General features: G+C 45.2%; 1 protein-coding gene across 1 annotated transcript in view; it reads right to left on the reverse strand.

Moving 5' to 3' along the window:
• Positions 1 to 21502, reverse strand: part of LOC137545529 (collagenase 3-like) — a 47939-nt gene extending 26437 nt beyond the window's left edge. Inside the window, exons 1-4 of the mRNA XM_068266869.1 lie at positions 21421 to 21502; positions 19624 to 19719; positions 16752 to 16966; positions 14419 to 14567 (exon numbers count right to left, since the gene is read on the reverse strand). Of these exons, the coding sequence (XP_068122970.1) occupies positions 14419 to 14567; positions 16752 to 16966; positions 19624 to 19719; positions 21421 to 21444 (484 nt within the window). The 5' untranslated portion in view covers positions 21445 to 21502. The remainder of the gene's footprint in view (positions 1 to 14418; positions 14568 to 16751; positions 16967 to 19623; positions 19720 to 21420) is intronic.
• Positions 21503 to 25833: the final 4331 nt, after the last annotated feature.

Below are 25833 nucleotides of genomic sequence, written 5' to 3' on the forward strand. Positions count from 1 at the left end.
AAGTAAAGCTCTCTGTGCAAAACAAAATAATATTTTTGGAATGCACAGATGAGAATTACAGTTGTGTTCAAAATTATTCAACTGAAATTGAGTGTTTTGGCCAGTTTGACATTGACTTTGATCATTTCAGTCATCTTGCTTACAATTAAATCAAAGAGGCACTTGTAAGTCAGACACATATAACATAGCATTTATAATGAAATAACCACAGGCGCAAGCCTAAGAATGTGACTGAACTGGAGGCTTTTGCCCATGAAGAATGGGCTAAGATACCCGCAGATCGCTGCTAGCCACTTGTGTCAAGCTATGCTTCACGTTTAAAAGCTGTTATAACTGGAAAAGGATGTTGTACTAAGTACTAAGAATGAATGTCACTTGGGGATTGAATAAAACTGATAATGATGTGAGCACAGAAAAGACATTTGTGATTATTTCATTATAAATGTTATGTTATATTTGTCTGACTTACAAGTGCCTCTTTGATTTAATTGTAAACAAGATGACTGAAATGATCAAAATCAATGTCAAACTGGCCAAAACACTCAATTTCAGTGGGGGTTAAATAATTTTGAACACAACTGTAGATGTTGTCTATCCACCAATTGGTTGACTGTTACCATGGTTTTAAAAGCACACCTAAAGTGAGAGACATGGAGGCTGACATATTTATTGCCTTTTAAACAACGCACATTACCTGGCTGTTGTGAGAAATAGCGAGACCGCCGCCGCCGCACTGGGCAGCTTCCCAGCCGGCTGACTCCGTCGTTCATGCGGAGCAGCCGGTACACTCTCCTAGGGCCGCCGCCGCCGCGACTGGCGACATGGCGGTGGGTCCCGCATGGCGGCAGGCGGACTCTGGTCCGCAAACGGACGCGGAACTAGGGCCTGGCCTCTCCTCCACACAGAGGCAAAGGGTCGCACGCGCGTGCGCCAAGAGGCAGGACTTTTACCTCCTACGTAGGAGGATCAGCTGACTCAATAGTCAGCTGACCTCAGGAGGTGTCCTGATTGGTTGGGGCTCTGGGGCGGCGCTGAGTAGCTCTCCAGCTACAAATACAACTTGCCTGTCAGTGGCAGGTTGTCTGCTGTCGTGAATACACTGATGTGTTAGCGCTCAGACCTTAGTGCAGTGCCCTGGTGTTGACATCAAGGACGTCACACCTAAGTTTAGGATTGTATTGTATATTGATCTGTATTTTTGACTCTGGCTATCCCTGACTACTCTGTTTCTTGCTGATCTTGTACTTTTGCCTATCTGATTCTTGTTGCCGACCTCTGCTTGATTACCGATTACTCTTCTGCCTTCCGCCCTTGTACTGCTGCCGTCATCTCTGTTGCCGAACCCTTGCCTGTCTGACCTTTCTCCCTTCAGTGGAACGTCTCCCACTGGAGGGTTCTCTCTGAGGCTTGCCACTCCGAGACGCCTGCCCCAAGCAGACGATTACTGCTAGGCGTCGAGATTCCTCACTCAGCCTGGTTAGAGGATCTCACTCACGGGGTTCCCATTCAGAGGTAACCACACCTCTGAGGAATTACCGTGAGGTGGATATTTCCACACTTCCGTGATATTACTGTCTTTATTGTGTTTCTTTGCTAGGTGTCCAGAGGTTAGCAATATATCAGTATTATCGGTGATTCTGCAGATCGCCAATAATCGGGTATATATATGCATTCTTGGTGATACTGCAGATCGCCAATAATCAGATTCTCTCTGTGTGCTAACTATTATCATAATAGAACAGCAGACCATTAATATGGAAGCACTACGCGGTCAGATCGAGACCTTAACCAACTCACTTAATAACCTCATTGAGGTGGTTAATACGCAACATACTCAGATCAATCAATTGGCTGGGTCTGTACGGGTCTTGCAGACGACTGTGGCCACAGTGCAATCCCCTCCGGTCACAGATCTCCGCATGCCAGTGCCTAGTGTTGGGCGAACATCTAGATGTTCGGGTTCGGGCCGAACAGGCCGAACATGGCCGCGATGTTCGGGTGTTCGACCCGAACTCCGAACATAATGGAAGTCAATGGGGACCCGAACTTTTGTGCTTTGTAAAGCCTCCTTACATGCTACATACCCCAAATTTACAGGGTATGTGCACCTTGGGAGTGGGTACAAGAGGGAAAAAAATTTAGCAAAAAGAGCTTATAGTTTTTGAGAAAATTGATTGTAAAGTTTCAAAGGAAAAATTGTCTTTTAAATGCTGAAAATGTCATGTTTCTTTGCACAGGTAACATGGTTTTTACCGCCAGGCAGTCATAAATGTAATAAAGAGAAGAGGTTCCATAAACAGGGACCGGTAACGCTAACCCAGCAGCAGCAGCAGCACACGTGATGGAACAGGAGGAGGCGCAGGAGGAGAAGGCCACGCTTTTTGAGACACAACAACCCAGGCCTTGCATGAGGACAAGAAGCGTGCGGATAGCATGCTTTTTACCGCCATGCAGTCATAAATGTAATAAAGATAAGAGGTTCAATAAACAGGGACCGGTAACGCTAACCCAGCAGCAGCAGCAGCACACGTGATGGAACAGGAGGAGGCGCAGGAGGAGAAGGCCACGCTTTTTGAGACACAACAACCCAGGCCTTGCATGAGGACAAGAAGCGTGCGGATATAGCAGCAATGCTTTTTGCCGCCATGCAGTCATAAATGTAATAAAGAGAAGAGGCTCAATAAACAGGGACCGGTAACGCTAACCCAGCAGCAGCAGCAGCACAGAGCACACGTGACGGAACAGGAGGAGGCGCAGGAGGAGAAGGCCACGCTTTGAGACACAACAACCCAGGCCTTGCATGAGGACAAGAAGCGTGCAGATAGCATGCTTTTTACCGCCATGCAGTCATAAATGTAATAAAGATAAGAGGTTCAATAAACAGGGACCGGTAACGCTAACCCAGCAGCAGCAGCAGCAGCACAGAGCACACATGATGGAACAGGAGGAGGCGCAGGAGGAGAAGGCTACGCTTTGAGACACAACAACCCAGGCCTTGCATGAGGACAAGAAGCGTGCGGATATAGCAATGCTTTTTGCCGCCATGCAGTCATAAATGTAATACAGATGAGAGGTTCAATAAACAGGGACCGGTAACGCTAACCCAGCAGCAGCAGCAGCACAGAGCACACGTGATGGAACAGGAGGAGGCGCAGGAGGAGAAGGCCACGCTTTTTGAGACGCAACCCAGGCCTTGCATGAGGACAAAAAGCGTGCGGATATAGCAATGCTTTTTGCCGCCATGCAGTCATAAATGTAATACAGATGAGAGGTTCCATAAACAGGGACCGGAAACGCTAACCCAGCAGCAGCAGCACACGTGATGGAACAGGAGCAGGCGCAGGAGGAGAAGGCCATGCTTTTTGAGACACAACAACCCAGGCCTTGCATGAGGACAAAAAGCGTGCGGATATAGCAGCAATGCTTTTTGCCGCCATGCAGTCATAAATGTAATACAGATGAGAGGTTCAATAAACAGGGACCGGAAACGCTAAACCATCCCAGATGTTCATTGGTCATGTTACTTGGTTGGGGTCCTGGAGTGTTGCGTAGTCATTTCCAATCCAGGATTGATTCATTTTAATTTGAGTCAGACGGTCTGCATTTTCTGTGGAGAGGCGGATACGTGAACCTTGCAGGCAACGGCATTCTTCAAGCTTCGGGTTATTTTGCTGACCACGTGCTCATGCAACTCAGGCACTGCAGAGCGCGCAAAGTGGTAGCGGCTGGGAACCACGTAACGTGGGATGGCCACTGACATCATGCCCTTGAAGCTGTTTGTCTCCACCACTCGATATGGCAGCATTTCGCAGGCCAGAAGCTTGGCTATGCTGGCTCTTACTGCCACGGCCCGGGGGTCATTTGCTGGCAATTTCCTCTTGCGCTCAAACATCTCCGAGACAGACAACTGAACCGTAGGGCTGCACAACGAAGGGCTGTTGGTTGTTGTGTTTGATGAACACTGGGAGACCTCAAGAGCACTACTCCGGAAAGTGACAGTGTCAGCGTCATCTGATTTTTTGGAATGTTTTGAACCACGCAATGGCTGGGCTACTGCTGCTGCTGAGGCGGGTCTGGTGGTGAGTCTGGTGAACCCAAGGGAGGCAGTGTTGCTGGTGGTACCCTGTCCTGCCGCGTTTGCCCACAGAGTGGGATGTTTGGATAGCATGTGGCGGCTCATGCTGGTGGTGGAGAGGTTGTTAATACTTTTCCCCCTGCTCAGGCGGGTCTTGCACACCTTGCAAATCGCCATGGTAACATCCTCAGTGCAGTCTTCAAAGAAAGCCCAGAATTTGGAGCACCTGCCTTGCTGGCGATTTCTGTTTGCGCCTCTTTTGCCTCTCACTTGAACTTCCACGCTTGTGGTGCCTGAAATTGCGCGCCGCCTACCTTGTGGCACAAGGCGAACTCGTGCAGCAGTGGGTTCTTCAACAGACTCATCTGTGCTGCTGCTACGACGGCGATGTTCTCGTTCACAAACAAAATCTGGGTCTATGTCCACATTGTCCATACCCTCCTCTTCCATCTCCTCAAACTCGTCATATGTCATTGTGGGGGGCCGCCGCCGTGGAGTACAGCTCCCCAGCACAACCGTCAGGGGAAACACCTCTTCCCTTGCCCCTCCCTCTTTCACCGGATTTCTTCCTCATTTCACTTATCCTTACAGTACACGCTGACTGGCAGCAGTACAGTGGCAGTACAGAAATGCTATACAGTGGTGGGTGAGCGGTGTACCACTATTGCCAGCAGCGACACAGAGCACAATGCTATACAGTGGCGGGTGAGCGGTGTACTACTGTTCCCAGCAGACAAAGAGTGGCAGTAAACACAATGCTATATAGTGTGGCTGAGCCGTGTACACAGAGTGGCAGTAAACACAATGCTATATAGTCTGCTATATAGTCACCCCGAACGGGGTGATGTTCTGCAGCACCCGAACAGTGGCGAACACTGTTCGCCCAACACTACTGGGAACGCAGATTTTAGTACCTAAACACACGATACAACATGTTTTCCGGGGTCGGACTCTGAGGCACATACAGATGGTCCCGATCATCATCCTCATCATACAACTCTTCTCCTGAGTCTGACCCACCCACCACCTCTGCCACCCCAACATCCCCAGACACAGTCACAGACCCCTCATCGTCCTCAACATTAACTTGGGATGCTGGCCTGAGCCCGACCTCCTCCTCCACATCAGGCCCCATCATCCCCTCAATGGCAGCCCTCATTAATCGCTCTGGCGCCGGACCGATGGACACAACGTTCTCCTCCGGGGAGGGCTGCTGCTGACCACTGGCTGCTGGGGTGGATGTTATAGCTTGCGTGGGGCGTTGGCTGTTGCTGTTGTTGGGAGTGCTGCTCACAGCGGAGGTCTCTGAGGAACTCATGGTGAGCTCATATAGTGGTTGACGGTGAGTGGAGTATTACTGATCCCAGCAATATACACACTGACTGGCAGAGTACGCAATGCTATATAGTCTGGCTGAGCCGTGTACACAGAGTGGCAGTGAACAATGCTATATAGTCTGGCTGAGCGGTGTACACAGAGTGGCAGTACACACAATGCTATATAGTCTGGCTGAGCCATGTACACAGAGTGGCAGTAAACAATGGTATATAGTCTGGCTGAGCGGTGTACACAGAGTGTCAGTAAACAATGGTATATAGTCTGGCTGAGCGGTGTACACAGAGTGTCAGTAAACAATGGTATATAGTCTGGCTGAGCGGTGTACACAGAGTGTCAGTAAACAATGGTATATAGTCTGGCTGAGCGGTGTACACCGAGTGTCAGTAAACAATGGTATATAGTCTGGCTGAGCGGTGTACACAGAGTGTCAGTAAACAATGGTATATAGTCTGGCTGAGCGGTGTACACAGAGTGTCAGTAAACAATGGTATATAGTCTGGCTGAGCGGTGTACACAGAGTGTCAGTAAACAATGGTATATAGTCTGGCTGAGCGGTGTACACAGAGTGTCAGTAAACAATGGTATATAGTCTGGCTGAGCGGTGTACACAGAGTGTCAGTAAACAATGGTATATAGTCTGGCTGAGCGGTGTACACCGAGTGTCAGTAAACAATGGTATATAGTCTGGCTGAGCGGTGTACACAGAGTGTCAGTAAACAATGGTATATAGTCTGGCTGAGCGGTGTACACAGAGTGTCAGTAAACAATGGTATATAGTCTGGCTGAGCGGTGTACACAGAGTGTCAGTAAACAATGGTATATAGTCTGGCTGAGCGGTGTACACAGAGTGTCAGTAAACAATGGTATATAGTCTGGCTGAGCGGTGTACACAGAGTGTCAGTAAACAATGGTATATAGTCTGGCTGAGCGGTGTACACAGAGTGGCAGTACACACAATGCTATATAGTCTGGCTGAGCGGTGTACACAGAGTGGCAGTACACACAATGCTATAGAGTCTGGCTGAGCGGTGTACACAGAGTGGCAGTACACACAATGCTATGTAGTCTGGCTGAGCGGTGTACACAGAGTGGCAGTAAACACAATGCTATATATAGCGTGGCTGAGCGAGGTGCACAGTGGCAGTACACACAATGCTATATAGTCAGGCTGAGCCGTGTACACAGAGTGGCAGTACACACAATGCTATATAGTGTGGCTGAGCGAGCGGTGTACTACTATTCCCAGCAGACACAGAACAGTAAACACAATGCTATATAGTGTGGGTGAGCGAGCGGTGTACCACTATTCCCAGCAGACACAGAACAGTAAACAGAATGCTATATAGTGTGGCTGAACGAGCGGTGTACCACTATTCCCAGCAGACACAGAACAGTAAACAGAATGCTATATAGTGTGGCTGAGCGAGCGGTGTACCACTATTCCCAGCAGACACAGAACAGTGAACAGAATGCTATATAGTGTGGCTGAGCGAGCGGTGTACTACTATTCCCAGCAGACACAGAACAGTAAACAGAATGCTATATAGTGTGGCTGAGCGAGGTACACAGAGTGGCAGTAAACAGAATGCTATATAGTGTGGCTGAGCGAGCGGTGTACTACTGTTCCCAGCAGCGACACACAATGACTGGGGGGGACCCTGGCTAGCGTGGCTGGAGAGCGAACTACCCTGCCTGCCTACCCAAAGCTAAACCCACAGAGAAATGGCGGAGATATGACGTGGTTCGGGTATTTATTTACCCGAACCACGTGACCGTTCGGCCAATCAGAGCGCGTTCGGGCCCGAACCACGTGACCCGTTCGGCCAATCACAGCGCTAGCCGAACGTTCGGGGAACGTTCGGCCATGCGCTCTTAGTTCGGCCATGTGGCCGAACGGTTTGGCCGAGCACCGTCAGGTGTTCGGCCGAACTCGAACATCACCCGAACAGGGTGATGTTCTGCAGAACCCGAACAGTGGCGAACACTGTTCGCCCATCACTACCAGTGCCCGAAAAGTTTTCAGGGCAAAGATCTGATTTCCAGAACTTTCGTAACCGGGTTTTATCTTACTTTGAATTACGACCTACTCAGTCAGGTTCTGAGCAGCAAAGAGTTACCTTTATTAAAACTTTACTGTACGGGGACTCGCAAACCTGGGCGTATGGTCTTCTGCCCGAGGATACGGCTCTCACCTCAGTAGTGGAATTTTTCAAAGCGATGGCCATAATTTATGATGATCCGGATGCTTCGATCACTGCCAAAAGGAAGCTCAAAAATCTCAGGCAGGGTTGAGAAACGGTTGAGGTTTACGCAGCAGAATTCAGAAAGTGGGCTGTGTCATCTAGGTGGGGGTCTCACGCCTTGTTAGATTGTTTTCTGTCAGGCCTGTCAGATGCAGTCTCTGAGTTATTGTTGGGACACCCAGAGCCCAAGTCCGTGGATGACGCCATTTACCTGGCGATACAGGCGGACCGCAGACTGCGTTATCAGCGCCAGACGAGAGGCAGGAATGCAGTGAGAGTCTTCTCTCATGCGCCCTCATCACCTGCTCCGCCTACTGACGAGCCGATGCAAATCGGACAGGCTCGATTGACTCGAGCCGAGAAGGAGCGTAGAAGGGCAGAGAATCTATATTTATATTGTGCAGAGCAGGGTCATATTGCTCAAAATTGCCCCAGGAAATCGGGAAACGCTGCTGTCTAGGTGTAGTTAGAGGTAATACCCTAGACGCACAGAGCTTACCTCTATGTCAGAATAATCGGTTACTCCTCCCGTGTTCCATTTCCTAGGGGAATTTTACTGTAGATACGGAAGCGTTTGTGGACTAGGGGTCCGCGGCCAATTTTATAGATTACGAATTTGTGAAAGGGCTGGGTTTTCCCTTACAGCCCTTGGACCGACAAGTCGTCGTCACCGCTGTAGATGACTCCCCTCTACAGTGTAAACAACCTCTTTCTCAGACCCCAAGGTTGTCATGCACGATAGGGGTTCTACATAAAGAGAGTCTACAGTTTCTTGTTTTGTGCATGGCAACCTCCACCGTTATTCTCGGTATGTCCTGGTTACAGCTCCATTCCCCACAAATAGATTGAACCTCAGGTCAGTTACTCAGCCGGTCATCTCATTGCCACAACCATTGTTTGGGGAGGATTGCCATGTGTGCTGCCAAGGTAGAAGTCAAGGGGATACCAGCACAGTACGCTGAATTCGCGGATGTGTTTTGTCCTAAATCCGCTGATACACTCCCACCACATCGGAGTTTCGACTGTCCTATTAACCTAAGATCTGGTTGTATGCCTCCAAGGGGTCATCTCTATAATCTCTCCGGACCGGAGAAACAGGCAATGCGAGAGTACATTACGGAGAATCTGGCTAAGGGGTTCATCCGCCCTTCTCGGTCACCAGCCGGGGCGGGGTTTTTCTTTGTTAAAAAGAAAGATGGGGGTCTTAGACCCTGTATTGACTACCGAGGTCTAAACAAGATCACCATAAAGAATCACTATCCGTTGCCGACGATCTTTTTGCCCAGATTACCAATGCCACTGTTTTTTCAAAATTAGACTTACGTGGGGCATACAACCTGGTGTGCATTAGGGCTGGTGACGAATGGAAGACGGCCTTTAATACTCCCGACGGGCATTACGAGTATCTGGTTATGCCCTTCGGGTTGTGTAATGCCCCGGCCGTCTTCCAGGACTTGATTAACAAGGTCTTTAGGGAGGTGTTGGGGAGGTTTGTCGTGGTATACCTCGACGACATTTTGATTTTCTCTCCAAACCTCAATGAGCATCGCAAACATATCAAATATGTGTTGAACAGGTTGAGACAAAACTTATTGTATGCAAAACTAGAGAAGTGCCTTTTTGAGGTCACTCAAATCCCTTTTCTGGGATACATCATCTCAACCTCAGGCCTCTCAATGGATCCAGAAAAGGTTTCGGCGGTCCTAGAGTGTCCGCAACCCGTAGGCTTAAAGAGAATCTGTATTGTTAAAATCGCACAAAAGTAAACATACCAGTGCGTTAGGGGACATCTCCTATTACCCTCTGACACAATTTCGGCACTCCTCGACGCATTAAAAGTGGTTAAAAACAGTTTTAAAAAGTTTGTTTATAAACAAACAAAATGGCCACTAAAACAGGAAGTAGGATGATGTACGGTATGTCCACACATAGAAAATACATCCATACACAAGCAGGCTGTATACAGCCTTCCTTTTGAATCTCAAGAGATCATTTGTGTGTTTCTTTCCCCCTGTTCTCATGCACTGAAGTTTCAGGCTGCTTGTTTCTTCCTGCAAACAGCTTTGCCCTTGTCTGTAATTATTCAGTATGTGAAAGCCCAGCCAGCTCAGAGGACGATTTATCCAGCTTGTAAAAGATAAGAGAGAAGAGAGAAGCTGCTCTAATCCTAAATAATACACAGGCAGTGTGCATAGAGGGGCCTGGAAGGGGGAGTTCATAGCAGAACCACAACACTGAAGAACTTGGCAGCCGTCCAGACACAGGCCGACAAGTCTGACAGGGGAAAGATACATTGATTTATTACAGAGACAGTGATAGTATAAAGTGCTGCAGTAAGCCAGAACACATTAGAATAGCTTTTTGAGCTTGTAGGATGATAAAAAACAGGATGCAATTTTTGTTACGGAGTCTCTTTAAATGCACTTCAGAGATTCCTTGGTTTTGCTAACTACTACCGAAGATTTATCAAAGGATTTTCTTCGGGAGTAGCCCCCCTGACTAATCTAACCAAGAAAGGGGCCAATCCCTATCAGTGGTCATCAGAGGCCCAGGCCGCATTTAATACCCTGAAGAAACTGTTTTGCTCAGCACCTTTTCTGAGACATGTTAACATCGCTCTTCCCTTCATAGTAGAGGTAGATGCCTCAGAGATCGGGGTGGGGGCTGTGCTGTCTCAGCGCTCGGGTCTACAGGGAAAGACACATCCTTGTGCCTATTTTTCACGCAGGTTTTCTCCTGCTGAGAGAAACTACGATGTGGGCAACAGGGAACTGTTGGCCATCAAATTAGCCTTCCAGGAATGGCGCCATTGGTTGGGAGGTGCAGAACACACCATCACTGTATATACTGACCATAAGAACCTGGAGTACATTGAAGGGGCTAAGAGGCTCACTCCTTGTCAGGCCCGCTGGTCCCTATTTTTCTCGCGTTTTAGATTTGTGGTCACGTATACCCCAGGTTCCAAAAACATTAAGGCAGACACCCTCTCCAGATGTTTTGAACCGGACACAGCGCAGCCCGCATGCCCCGAGAGCATTCTACCACACAAGGTGGTACTGGCAGTGGCAGCCAGTGATGCTTGGATACCCCTTTTTATTATTCGAGTTAGGTCGAATTCGAATAGTAAATTATTCGAGTTCGGTCGAATATTCGAGTCGCATATTTTTTACTATTCGATTCGACCTCGGAATTCGAGCTCACTATTCGAGTCGGTATTCGAGCTCATTATTCGAGCTGACTATTCGAATTGGCCTTAAATAGCTTCCAACACTTGTTTTGGGGGTGAATGATGCAAGAAACATCTTTTTTTCCAAGTAACAACAGCAAGTGATTATGTGGGGATGTTCCTTTAAAAAAAAAAAAAAAAGGTGGAAAGAGAAGTTGTGTCCAAAATTCTGTTCAGTACTGTATATACTTCTTCTTCTTCTTCTTTATCTTCTATATCTTCTTCTTTTTCTTCTTCTTCTTCTTCTATATCTTCTTCTTCTATTTCTTCTATATCTTCTTCTTCTATTTCTTCTATATCTTCTTCTTCTATTTCTTATATATCTCCTTCTGCTAAATCTTCTTCTTCTTCTTCTTCTTCTTCAGAAGACGCCTGCCCCAAGCAGACGATTACTGCTAGGGGTCGAGATTCCTCACTCAGCCTGGTTAGAGGATCTCACTCACGGGGTTCCCATTCAGAGGTAACCACACCTCTGAGGAATTACCGTGAGGTGGATATTTCCACACTTCCGTGATATTACTGTCTTTATTGTGTTTCTTTGCTAGGTGTCCAGAGGTTAGCAATATATCCGTATTATCGGTGATTCTGCAGATCGCCAATAATCGGGTATATATATGCATTCTTGGTGATACTGCAGATCGCCAATAATCAGATTCTCTCTGTGTGCTAACTATTATCATGACAGCTGTCCTGCTGATCCTTTGCCTCTAATACTTTTAGCCATAGACCCTGAAAAAGCATTTAGATTAGATGTTTCTGACTGAAGTCTGACTGGAATAACTGCATGATTGTTTCAGGTGTGTGATTCAGACATAATTGATGCATGAAAGATCAGCAGGACTGTCAGGCAACTGGTGTTGTTTAACCTTTTAGCAGTCCCGCCCAAGTAATCTCGCATCAGGTAACTTGGGGCAGGACAACCTCTGCCAGCTAAACTCGGGCTGCTTAATGCAGACTATGCAGAGAGGCACAAGGAGCGATTCATATTTGCTTGATCTGGATGCAGGATTATCTCTCCTCTTCCACCGCCAAGTGGCACTGTAATGTCAACATCCTCCTCTGGGGCCCAATCACATGATATAAATATGTGATCGGGACCCAAAGGAGGATTTGAGAATTTTAGTACCTCATGGTGGTGGAAGAGGAGAGCCGATCCTGTGTCCGGATCAGTTCAATATGTATCGCTCCCAGTCCTTGTGCCTCTCTGCAATACACTGGGGGATCTACGCTGTACACGCTTATCACATGGAGTTTGAATGATTCAGAGTCTCTGGCGGAGATGGTGTGTATTGTTACTCCATGAGTTCTGGCCAGGGGAGAGTCAGAGATATAGGACTGAGATTGAAGGATGAGCTGTGGGGGTGCCAGAACCTTTGCCCATAAGACAATACGCAGGCTGAAGAAGGCAAGAGAATACGTAGCAATACAATGTTTTTAAAATTTAGCTGCTAAATGGTTAAAATGAAATAAACATGGAAGACTCCATATATCAATTTCAGTTGTCCTATGTGTAAGCTGTGAGAGGTGTAGCGAAGATCGTAATCTGCTAATTACGATTACGCAAAATTACGCATACATTTTCTCAATAACGCATATACGTAATTACATATTTGTAATTCAACTGACTTTGTATAATCATTCGTAATTACGCATTAATTTACGAGTAATTTATGCGTAATTTTGTTCCAACTTGGGTGGTAAATAGCAAAGACATCCTACATGCTGTTGCTACCAAAATTGCTACATAGGTAAAGGAGAATATTGGGTACAAGTAAAAAAAACAATTTTTCAAAAAGACCTTGTAGTTTTTTGAGAAAATTGATTTTAAAAATGCAAAGAAAAATGTTTTTTAAACTCAGAAAAATGACAGTTTAAAAACCATTTTGTGTGAGTTTTTAAAATGGATTTTCTCAAAAACTACAAGGTCTTTTTAAACAATTATTTTTGTAACTTGCACCCACTATTCATCTGAAAGAGACTCTGTAACAAAATTTTGAGCCTTATTTCTTCTATCCTATAAGTTCCTATACCTGTTCTAATGGGCTCTGGCATACTGCAGTGTTTTCTAGTTGCACCGTCTCTGTAATAAATCTTATCTTCTTTCCTCTGTCGGCTCTGTCGGGCTCAGGCTGGAATGTGTGGAATGTGCAGCACTGCTTGTGATAGGCAGAAGCTTTACACACCCTCTCCAAGCTCTGCATGAGTCACACAGTGAGCTGTTCTCAGCCTATCATACTCTGGTTAGAAGCCATGTCTTTTGTCTGTAAACACTGCATAAAAATGGCAATTACAAGCCAGGATTGCAGCAGGGAGTGGCAGAAACAGCACAGAGGGGCCCAGGAGAACATAATGAATAGAATTGTATGCTTTTTATTGTAAGAATTTTACAGTACAGATTCTCTTTAACATATGTAGAAATATTGGTAGCAATGGCATGTATGGGGGCTTTGCTATTCACTGCCAAAGTAAATTAATGCGTAATTATGATTAGGAGCAATTAACTACAAAATGAATTATGCTATTCCCCCAAAAGTTCGCATTACGATTGTGATGCGAAATTGCGTATTACGATGCGTAATTACGTGTGGGCATAATTTCTGCTCATCACTAGAGAAGTGTGAAGACAAAGGGTTGTGTGACAAAGGTCAGTGTTAGAAAGAACTTCTTGCTTAAAGAATAAATCAGTCACCTCTATTTTGCTTGCAGGATTGATGATTTCCCATCATCCTTTCCTTTTTTTGGCTTTAAAGTAAACCTGTCAGAAGAAGAACCTCCCCTAGGGAGTACTCAGCTCAGGAGGGGAAAGACTCTGGATCCTAAAGAGGCTTCCCCTTCATCCCTCGCAGACTCCTTCCACCGCTGGGACCCCCAGACACAGGTAGGCAAAAATAATCTAGCCGCTGCAGCGGGCAGGCCCACTAGCAGCTTACCCCTCTGGCTCTGGTGGAAATAACCAAGCCCGATCAGGTCCACCCTACTGCGCAAGTGCAGAAGGCTTGCACTTGCGCAGTAGAGCAGACTTGACCAGGCTCGGCTATTTCTGCCGGAGCCCATCAGAAAGCAGCCAATGGATTAGCTTTGTTCTGGAATGAGATGACTACTGCAGGCAGGCTTGTCGGTGGATTTTTAGGGGGTGTCAGTGCTGGATCAGGAGTGCTGAGGAGGTCGGGGGAAGCTTCTCCCCTCCCGAAGTAAGTGCCCCCTTCACTACAGGTACACTTTAATAAGTTCTCTGATGATGTAAGAGTAAGTGTTGGAGTCAGTATTGCTTTCTCAGTGATTTGGGGCTTGTTCACACAATCATTGCCTTATGTATACAAAGTCCGTGTTGCCTATATCACACCTGTTACCCTCTTAGCACAGCACATGTTACAGAAGCAATGTGCGTTATGTGCGCCATGCTCATTACGTTAGTTGCGTGGTCACTGGTAAAATTGTCATGCACTGTCTACAGTCATTCAACACCTTAATTAGAATTGCACAGAGGCCTAAGTGTCCCAACTAAAGAAAACAATCTATCTACGTATTAAGTTTACCTCGTACACCAAAGGAGACCATCAAGTCCGCTATTCCATCCTGAAGCTTGATAAACTGTAATGGGGTCGCCTTACTCCACATCTTCAGGGCTTTACTTATGGCTTCATCTACTTCAGCTGGAGGCAAATCTGGAGTGTAATTAACAATCCTACAGAGTACAGGAGAAAAATACAAATATCACTTTACTGATCACTTCACCTCAGGCTTAGTGCTTTAAAAGGGTTGTAAATCTTAGGCTACGGTTACAGTGGGCAGGGCCGGCGCTACCATAGAGGCAAAGGGGGCAATTGCCCCAGAGCCTGTAGGGGCCCCAAGGGGGCTCTTCCCAGCTTAACTGTTGCTTCCCAGGGCCCCTACATAGCCTTCGGCAGAGCCAGGGGGTGTCAGCCCCTGGCTCAGGGGCCCTATGGGGAAATATAGCTGCAACAAAAGGTCTCTACTGCCGCTTTTTGGTTGGGGGGTATCTCTGTGGGGACCCCCAAGTTAATTTTGCCCAGGGGCCCCATTGTTACTAGAACCGGCCCTGACAGTGGGCATAGTGTTCCCTGTAAAAGCACGGATGCAAAATAACGGAACGTAAAAGTGTCAGGGCACATTATCCGTGCACATATAGTGAAGCTTACAGTCAATGGAAAGTAACTGTCACTGTTAATGCACACGTTTTGTGGTACTGCACTGCATGCTGGGCATGCAGTGCAGTAGGATGCTGTTTGCCATCAGAACGCACTGGCTGCACTGTGAAGTCACATGGGCAGGCCTGGATTTTCATCACAGGAGCCTATAGGCACAGATATCCTGTCTAGGGGACTTCGCCCTTCATGAGCCTACAAACCCCGACTGAACCGCACTGCAAGTTTGCTGGCTGACCCAACTGTCACTTCTCCCTTACTTTGCTTGCCCGTCATAGGTAGCTACAGGTGCCCCTTAGGGCTGGTTTACACTACAAAAGCTTGTCTAAGAGCTTTGTGATTTTAAAAGCTCTTGTTAATGTTATCTTATGTGAATGTCCACGCGAGAACGATGTGATTTTGTAAAAATCCCCCATAGGATTGCATAAGCAAGAGCTTTAAAAATCTCTAGTGTTTAAAAAGCTCCAGTAGTGTGAATCAGCCCTTAAAGAGAAACTCCGACCAGAATTGAACTTTATCCCAATCAGTAGCTGATTCCCCCTTTTACATGAGAAATCTATTCCTTTTCACAAACAGACCATCAGGGGGCGCTGTATGACTGATATTGTGGTGAAACCCCTCCCACAAGAAACTCTGAGGACCGTGGTACTCCTGGCAGTTTCATGTCTGTGAACCTTGTTGCATTGTGGGAAATAGCTGTTTACAGCGGTTTCCAACTGCCAAAAAAGCATGCAGCAGCTACATCACCTGCAACAGTAAAAATGTCACCATGTAATAAATGTCAGAATGTAAATCAGGGATTTAAAATTTTTTACAATGGGCAAACACTGACTAAATCATTTATACATACCGTAATTATTGTAAAAAAATGAAGCACTTTTTTTTATTACATTATTTTCACTGGAGTTCCTCTTTAAGTGTCAGGTAGCCAGAAATACCCTCAGTATCGAGTTGCATAGGGAAGGAGGGAGGAAGGCATTTGAGGTGCAGAGCGAGCCTCCTTTCTATCATCAAGCGCCTGTAGGCACGTGCCTACACATAGGTGTTGCATTGCAGTACAACACCATACTGAGAACATAGCCTGAAGCTAGCTACACACTTATAAATGGCCACCCGACATGGCAAAATGATCGATCGCTCTCCCGTCATAATCTAATCAGAGAGGGATCCATTCCTAAAACACACAGCACATGTTCAAGGAAATGTATTAAAAAGCATTTCACTGCTCAATGCAATGTAATGGCATGGCTGTCGAATTTACATGCAGTGCATAATTCTCCAAATCATTGATCATCCCTACAACTCATTACTTCATGCAGTAGCCACAGAAAACTAACTGGCTGGGCTCATACATAAACCTGTACATTTCCGGTCCAGCCCAGACTTGTCAGTTTTGCATCAGTTTTCTATCGGTTTCACCTGACTGGACTAGAAATGTACACTGTGTATGTGTGAACACAGCCACAGAAACACACACAAAACTGATGCCAACCTTTCAAAAACTGACAGGACAGGACAGGACTGGACACATTTTATATGTGAAGCCAGAAAGCTAAAAGCAAAAGAATTGCACCAATAGATATCCTAACATGTCCAAATCACAAAGTGATATATATATATATATATATATGCAATTCAAATGCCTGTTGCCACTATTAGGATGAATGCTGAGCATAAGCGCTCTGCACATAAAGTATGCTTACCGGTAACTTATTATGGCCGAGTTCCATTTCAATTCCTTACGTATGACTGCATATCCTGCAACATCAGGAACTCCACATCTGGGCAGATTCAGCCCATCCTCTGTCTTCAGGACGAGTTCCTGGTCCATGGGCAGCTCAGGCGTGGCTGCTATGGTAAGAAACTCGCTGTCTTCAGCTCTTCCATGATCTGTAACAGTCACTTCATTCAGGAGTCCCTGTTCATGATGGAAAGAGCTCTAGGTTTAGGTTACAGCCCAGCTGAATACCAGCTTTATAAACAAGGCACGTTTTAAAGCAAAAAAAAAAAAAAAAACAACTTATGAGAACATGAACTGTATGTGTAGTATGGATGATAAATAGAACATTAGTAACAAAGAAAAGAGTCTCATATTTTTATTTTCAGTTATATAGCTTGTTTTTATAACATGGCATCATTCTGTCATATATGCAGATTAGAAACCACACTCTGTTTGTGAAGCTATTAACCAAAGCAGGATTAATGACCCTTTGAACTTTCCTGCAGTAAAACCATATCCCAGGCTGTCTCTCACTGTTTCTTGGCTGTTAAAGTGCTTCAGAAAACAGGACTGTATTTCACCCAGTGGGTTGAAGAACTCAGAGAAGCTCTTTCGCATAGATGACAACTGAATTTTTTTAACTCTTCCTGTACTGGAAAACAATATGAGACTTTTCTTTGTTACTAATGCTTTATTTCTTAGCTGTACGACACATACAATTCATTATCTCGTAAGTTTATTTTCACTTTAGGTTTGCTTTAATAGCAACCAGTTTGCTAAATACAATTTACAGCGTATTAAAGCAAAGGGGTGGCCAGAATGCCTATTTCATTGGCCAAATGTGTTGCAAGACTCCATTCTTTCTCATACCCCCCCCCCTCTGACTGCAACTGATGGATGGATCAACCGGGTGTGGTTCTGAGTCATTCATAATAGGGAAGACAGCAATTAAATACCAAATTTCCTCACTTCTAATACATTGCTGGTAAGAATTAACTGAACTTAACTGAATTTTAGGAAAAGCGCTGATTCTCTTTTTTTCTCTATTTGGCCCCAAAAGGAACAAACATAAGTTATTTTACTGTAAACAACTCTATTCAACATGTTCGGAATATGCAAAGTGTATCGAGTTCTGAGATCTTAAAGGGAACCTAAACTGAGAAGGAGATGGATTTTTCCTTTTAACCTTCCTGGTGGTTTATTAAAATCCGCCAGGGGGCAGCACAGCCGCTTTTTTTTAATTTTTTTTTTATATCATGTAGCGACACAAGGTCTTGCTACATGATAGCCGCTGTTCAGCGGCATCCCCCCAGCCCCTCCGATCGCCTCCGGCGCTCGGAGATCAAGAGATCTCCTGGAGGGCTTCCCCCGTCGCCATGGCGACGGGCGGGATGACGTCCCCGACGTCATGACGTCAAAGGGGACTCCGATCCACCCCTCAGCGCTGCCTGGCACTGATTGGCCAGGCAGCGCACAGGGTCTGGGGGGGGGCGGCTATGGCGCGAAGGATAGCGGCGGATCGGTGGGGAGCGGCGGCGATCGGATTGCACACGCAGCTAGCAAAGTGCTAGCTGCGTGTAGCAAAAAAAAATTATGCAAATCGGCCCAGCGGGGCCTAAGCGGTGCCTTCCGGTGGCATAGCCGAGCTCAGCTCGGGCTTACCGCCAGGAAGGTTAAAATAATACCAGTTAACTCACTGCCCTGCTGATCCTGTGTTTCTAATACTTTCAGCCACAGCCCCTGAACAAGCATGCAGATCAGGTGACTGGATTAGGTGCATGCTTTTTTCAGGTGCGTAATTCAGCCACTACTGCAGCCAAAGAGATCAGCAGAACTGCCAAGCAAATGGTATTGTTTAAAAGGAAACATCCATATTCCTCTCAGTTTAGCCTCCTAAAGGACACCAGACCTAAGAGATTTGGAGGCCGACAAATTTATTTCCTTTTAGTTTCATTTTTTTTATTGCAAGAGAATAGGATACAGAATGCAGCATTTGTCCCCATGCGTGGAGCTCAGGCCTCTTGCACACTACGTGCGATTCTGATTTTCTATACAATCTGATTGTTCTTTCTGATTAAAAAACGTAGCAGCATGCAGTACTTTTTTTAATCGGAATCAAAAAGCAGAATGTATAAAAAAATCGGAATCGCACTTAGTGTGAAAGAGGCCTCAAACTGTACCAGTAATCGTAAACAAACAAAACGTTAATGTAAAATAAAGAAAAAATTCAGGTAGAGTAACAAACCACAAAAACAAGTAACAGTACCATCATAGGTTGGGTGTCATATTAATGGTAATGGTAATGATTGCAATTGTTCAGAACTCAGAAGGGAGAAGGCAGAGAACTACACGATCATTCAATGATATAACAAGTATCATCAGAAAAGACATGATAGAACAGGCCCATATTATCTTTGTGGTTAATCCATACATCTGATGTCTTAGCAAATTGAAAAAGACATGATAGGGCAGGCTCATATTATCTATGTGGTCAATCCATGGGTCCCACATCTTAGCAAATTGAGCTCTTAAACCATGGCAAGCTCACCAGAAGATAAATGTGAGATACCACTGCGGCCATTTCGAGGACTGGAGACTTCCATATTTATTTTGTTTTAAACAATACCAGTTGCTATCCTGCATCCTGCTATCCTCTTTGGCTGCAGTAATATTTGGATCACACAGGCGGCTAATGTGGCCACACTTCCATCAGAAACATCTGATTTGTATACTTGTTCAGGGTCTATAGCTAAAAGTATCAGACCCAGGTGATCAGCAGCACAGTCAGGCAACTGGTATTGTTTAAAAATAAATACATATGGCAGACATTTTCCCTCTCTCCATTGTTAACTCACCGTTGTAGACTCTTGGAGGTCAATATCTGCATGTTGTTTGGTTGAGATTGGCAGGCCTTGTGTTACGCTTCTCATTCCCCAAAACAGAAGGCAGAGCTGGGCAGAGAACATGATTCTGTGTTAGTAATGCCCGTTCTTTGGCATGAAGTTGGTCATCATCACATATTTATAGTTAGATAGACAGTGACATCAATTTCTTATCAGGCTTCCGGGCTGCATTTTTGATAGATGAGCCAATATCTGCAGAACTCCAAATAACCGTAAAGAATCAAAGCACAGCAAAAAGCATCACACTTATTAAAGGGAAGGTTCAAGCAAAATAAAAAAAAGAGTTTCACTTACCTGGGGCTTCTACCAGCCCCATGCAGCCACCCTGTGCTCTCGTAGTCACTCACTGCTGCTCCAGTCCCCCGCTGGCAGCTTGCCGACCTCAGAGGTCGGCGGGCCACATTGCGTACATTTTTAAGCATTCCCGCTAGTGCAGGAACATTAACACATACATTTTTACGCATTACTGGTTTAATGCGTAAAAATGTATGTGTTAATGTTCCTGCACTAGCGGGAATGCGTAAAAATGTACGCAATGTGTCCCACCGACCTCCGAGGTCGGCAAGCTGCCAGCGGGGGACTGGAGCAGCAGTGAGTGACTACGAGGGCACAGGATGGCTGCATGGGGCTGGTAGAAGCCCCAGGTAAGTGAAACTCATTTTTTTATTTTGCTTGGACATTCCCTTTAAAGAATACTATTATCCTGAGATTTTATTTCCTGTTTTACCCAGATTTTTTTTTTGCTTTAGCTACCACTGCTTGCAATTGTATGCAGCTACTTACCTTGTTATCAACCAGTATTCCCAAGTCCTTCTCCAAGTGTGAAGTTCCCAGCTGTATGCCATTTATTTTATATGGTGCTCTATCATTGGTACGTCCAAGGTGCATGACCTTACACTTATCAACATTACATTTAATCTGCCATGTGCCTGCCCATATGGCCATGTTGTAACCTGTTTAGTGTTGATAATTATGCATCATGTTGTACCATTTGTGAAGATGGCTATCTTACTCTGTATTCTGTATACTAAATCATTAATAAATACATTGAAAACAATTGGCCCTAGTACTGACACTTGTGGAACCCCACTGCTAACAGTTTCCTATTTTGAGTATGATCCATTTACCACCAGTCTTTGCCTTCTGTCCATTAACCAGTTCTCTATCCACATACACACATTGGCCCATATGCAATTCACTTTTTCACCTGAGTTTTCTCCTAAGTGATATTTTTAAACTTGTCAATAAATTGGTTTTTAAACCATTAGCAAGCAAAGAAATGCTCAAAATAATTTTGATAGTACTTTTTACCTACTTTTTGATACTTTTTCCATTGCAAAGTGCTAAAATGTTATTTTAAATGGAAGATGAATTTTTTTCTCCTAGGAGAAAACTCAGGTGAAAAAGTGAATTGCATATGGCCCATTTTCTCCTAATCCCTGTATCCTCAGTTTCTGCACCAGGCTATTGTGGACAGTTAAGTATAAAGAGCCTCTCTAACGTGCAAGTATACTACATATATTACTTTCCCAAGATTTAAAATGTCATTCACCGCCTTATAAAAGCTGAGCTTGTTTGTGAGACAAACCATGTAAACCCATGTTGATGAGCTACATCATTTTATGAGATACCGACCAGATAGCCTGGAAACCAAAAAACAAACAAAGAAAAAGACGAGGAGCCAATAGTGTAGTACTGTGTTACATGAGGATATACAATAAGTTGTAGATCTATCTTAGGCTTGGTTACCATTTGTGAAGAAAATGTACCCATTCGGTATGTTTTCTGCAACTCCGTTAAATGAAGGAAGCAGAACCTAACGTTAAAAATAGGATCCTCTTCAACTTGTGAAAAAAAAAAAGATATATTTCCCACAAAAGAAGTTACACAATAACATATTTTCTCATTAAGTAGACAACTCTTTTTTTTTTTTTTTTTTTTTTTTTTTTAGGGGTTAAGTACCCCCATACTACCATTCACTTCTGCTTTCCCCAGTGCAGGATTGATTTGCTCCCCTTTGGCCCCATATCCTGCAGCAGGAGGCATATAGCTGCATGATCATACTGAACGCGGCTATCCGAGTGACACCACATTGTACAGCGCTGGATATGAACAGGCTGCTAGAGGAAAGCCACTAAGCAGCTGGAAGCAGGCTAGCTTTGTGAGTGGGACTAGATGATCTAGAAATTTGGTGATCTAGAGTAAGGATTGACCTAGCTCAGGCTTTCTCAACCAGGGTTCCCTGGAACATCGGGGTTCCTTGGGTACTTTGCAGGGGTTCCTAGCATTTGCCCCCCATCATGGGGGAAGTATAATAGAGCACATTATAATAGGAATATCAAATTAATAATGAGCACATTAATAAAAAAAAAACACTAGAATATGGAGACAGTATAATGAGAGGCAGTGTAATAAACATCCACACCTACTTTTAAAGACCATGCCTATAGGAAAATTAGTGCAGGGATTCCCCGAGATCCAATAATTATTTACAGGGTTCCTTCAAGGTAAAAAGGTTGAGAAAGGCTGAGAGGCGCCCTAGATGATATACTACTATAAATAGTTATACAGATGAGAAGTGTAAGTTCTTACCTTTTGAGAAGGACAAACCATTAGTAAATGGAAAAGATATATTTATTATTAATGCACACTAGACAACGCGTTTCACTGGCCTTATCCCGCTTCCTCAGGTCAATACACGTTCCTGAGAAGCTTTCGGTCACGGATGTGAGCACCTAAAATCACCTAAAATTTTAGGCACTCACCGTCATGACTGAAAGCTTCTCAGGCACTTGTATTAACCTGAGGAAGCGGGATAAGACCCGTGAAACATGTTGTCTTTTGTGCATTAATAAATATTTATTTTCCATTAACTAATGGTTTGTCCTTCTCAGATGGTAAGAACTTACACTTCTTATCTACATAACTATTTATAGTAGTATAGTCTACAACCCAAGGGGTTCATAGTCACGTCAAAGATCAAAACTACTATCTACGAGAATTGACCCCAGCTTGCATCCTGTCTCATCCACCGACCAAACACATGAGCCCATGGTTGCTATGGTGGTAAAGCTGCTCCTATGCCAATGGAATAACTGAACTTATGAAACAGTTCCCACTTTCATTGCAGCCCACTGACTTTCATTGCACGGAAGGATTAGGTATGCAATTTCTGAAAGAGAAGAGGAAGAAAATTACTTTATCTGCTGGATTGCAAAAAAAAAATGTATAAAATCGTGATCTGCTGTGCGATTTTCCTGCGGTCTTTTACTTAACCAGTTGCCGACCGCGTCACGCCAATGGGCGTGGCCGCGGTGGCAGTCCCAGGACCGCCTAACGCCGATTGGCGTAAAGTCCTGGGGCTTACATTTGCAGGAGATCGCGCGCAGGCTGCGCGCGCATCTCCTGCTTGGTGGGCGGAGCAGAGCTCCGCCTTCAGTCTCCGAGCGGCAATCGCCGCTCGGGAGACTGTAACGGCGAAACCGCCGCTTGATTGCTCTGTACAGCGCTGCGATTAGCAGCAGCGCTGTACTGGGGACAGCCGTGTGACACGGCTGTCCCCCTGGGGGACAAGAGAGCGATCGGCTCTCATAGGCTGAAGCCTATGACAGCCGATTGCCGTTATTGGCTGCATGGAGGGTGGGAGGGACGGAGGGGAAAAAAAAATAAAAATACACACTTTTAATAGAAAAAAAAAATAACAACATTATTTATATAAAAACAAACAAACACCGCAGGGGCGATCAGACCCCACCAATAGAGAGCTCTGTTGGTGGGGACAAAAGGAGGGGGAATCACTTATGTGCGGTGTTGTGCGGCCCTGCAGCTTGGCCTTAAAGCTGCAGCGACCAATTTGTAACAAAATAGCCTGGTCACTAGGGGGGTTTAGGCCCATGGTCCTCAAGAGGTTAAAGCAAACCTGTGAGGTTTTCTAAAGGCTATTCTGAATAATCACCTCGGGAGTGGGAAGCCTTTGTAACCTGCGGAGGCTTCCCTTGTTCTCCTAACACCACAATCTAGGCTGTGGGCCATATGTTGTTCTGCAACTGCATACCTGCAACCAACTCATTAATTTAAAAATAATTGCCAGCTACACTCATCGCCCTTTTTGAATAATTATGTCTGAAATGTCACTCCGAAAGCTGTACTCATCACCAGACTCCGAGTGTGTGTAATAGGCAGAGAATATGAAGTGGAAAGCCCCAAATCTCTCTGAGGGAAGCTCTGCCACAGCCTCACCGTAAACCTCCCACACCGAATGTGACATCATGTGTGTATTACCTCCACTGCACGGGTTCCTGCTGACTGCACACACTCAATAGGAAGGGCCTGACTAGCTGCTGATTCAACAAAACTGAGGTGTTTCATCCTACCAAGGCAAGTCCCTCTGCATATAAGTCATTCATATATATCCCTTCTTCTCACTGAATAGGTATTATTATTATTAATTTATAAACCACCACCATATTGCATGGCAATGTACAAAGTAAGTAATCAAATGTATGAAATCAGAATGCAAGCTACAAAATGAATAACAAATTACAAGACACAAACGGGTGAGAGAGCTCTGCCCTTGCAAACTTACAATCTAAAGGAATGTGTGGGAACAAGAGGTGAGAAAGTATGCAGTATACATACAGGCAGTGTGTGATTAGGTTATCTAGTAAGGAGTAAAGGTGGCCATACACTTATAGATTTGCAGCAGATTCCACCATCAGATAGATTTCAGTCAGATGCCTGTCAAGTCAAATCTGACAGGAATGTATCTGATGTGTGCCACACACTAGGAACAGATTTCCAATAGATTCCAGGATTAAATCTATTGGAAATCTATCTAAATGCATTACTGGACCATTACATCCAATGCAACTCTATGGGTCATCGCTCTGCTGCCAGCAGCAGATCGACCTAGATCTTCCATCCTGTCAGGTAGATCAAATCAATTGAAATCGATCGATCGATTTAAAAGAATCAATTTCTGATCGATCGATTCTATAGAATCGATCGTTTGATGATCGAAATCGACCAGTGTATGGGCCCCTTAAGGCTTGGAACCCACTAGCAACGTTTTTCTAAGCCTTTTCTGAGCGCTTGTAATTTGAAAAGCTCTTTTGGTAATGTAATGCTGTGGGTGTGATCCCACTTGAGGGATTTGACTTATTTAAAACTAGCTGGTCGCCCGGCGTTGCCCGGGTATGTAATTGGCTAGTGTTAGCTTTGCCCACTTTTTCTAATCCTAACACACAATTACTCAATGATGACCTAGTTTGTGAGCTTTGCGGTCTTTGGCATCAATAATTGGCATTGAAATGAAATAAATCTAATTGGCTGTGGCTCCACTCCTTTGAAAATCAATAGGTGAATTTTGATTAGCTTTTGTAGGCTCCACCCACTTTTCTGAATATTAATGCCAGTCACCCACTGTGCAAAGTTTAAGAACCCTGCCATTGACAGACAGTGTAAGAATGGCTGCAGTTTACATTCTGGCAGTGAAATTTGTATTTTTCTCCACCCACTGATGTCCTAATGTTTCCCGGGTATGTATTTGGCTGCTGTTGGCTGTGGCCACATTTTCTAACCCTAACACACAATTGTCAATAGTCAATTACCAAGTTTGTGAGATTTGTGGTCTTTGGCATGAATAATTTTCATTGAAATGAAACACATCTGATTCGCTGTTTGTGGCCCCACCCCTTTTCTAAATATTTAAACCCAGTCACCCAATGATCAACTGTACCAGGTTTGAGGCTTGTGCAATTAACAGTGCAAAAATGGCAGCAATTAAATATTTGCTTTGAAAATCAATAGGTGAATTGGTTTTTGTAGGCTCCACCCACTTTTCTGAATATTAATCCCAGTCACCCAGTGACCAACTGTGCAAGGTTTTAGAACCCCACAATTAATAGTGTAAGGGCTGGTTCAGACGGACGTCTGCGTGGCGTCGCGTCTGGGGGCATTGCGGCGGCTGCGCGGTCAGGCTTTCAGTAGCCTTCGGTCGCGTCGTGATGCGGTCGCGTTTTTTCTTCCCCTAGGGGAACATTAGCCGTCGCGGTTGGCCGCTCCCTGGAAGCAACATGTCGCTTCCAGGGGCAGCCCGAACGCTCGCGAAAATCGGGACCCGAACGCCGTGTTCGGGTAAAAGCGCGCAAAAGCTCGGTGTAA

Source organism: Hyperolius riggenbachi, chromosome 2 (assembly GCF_040937935.1).
Source record: "Hyperolius riggenbachi isolate aHypRig1 chromosome 2, aHypRig1.pri, whole genome shotgun sequence".
In the NCBI taxonomy this organism is placed as follows: domain Eukaryota; kingdom Metazoa; phylum Chordata; class Amphibia; order Anura; family Hyperoliidae; genus Hyperolius; species Hyperolius riggenbachi.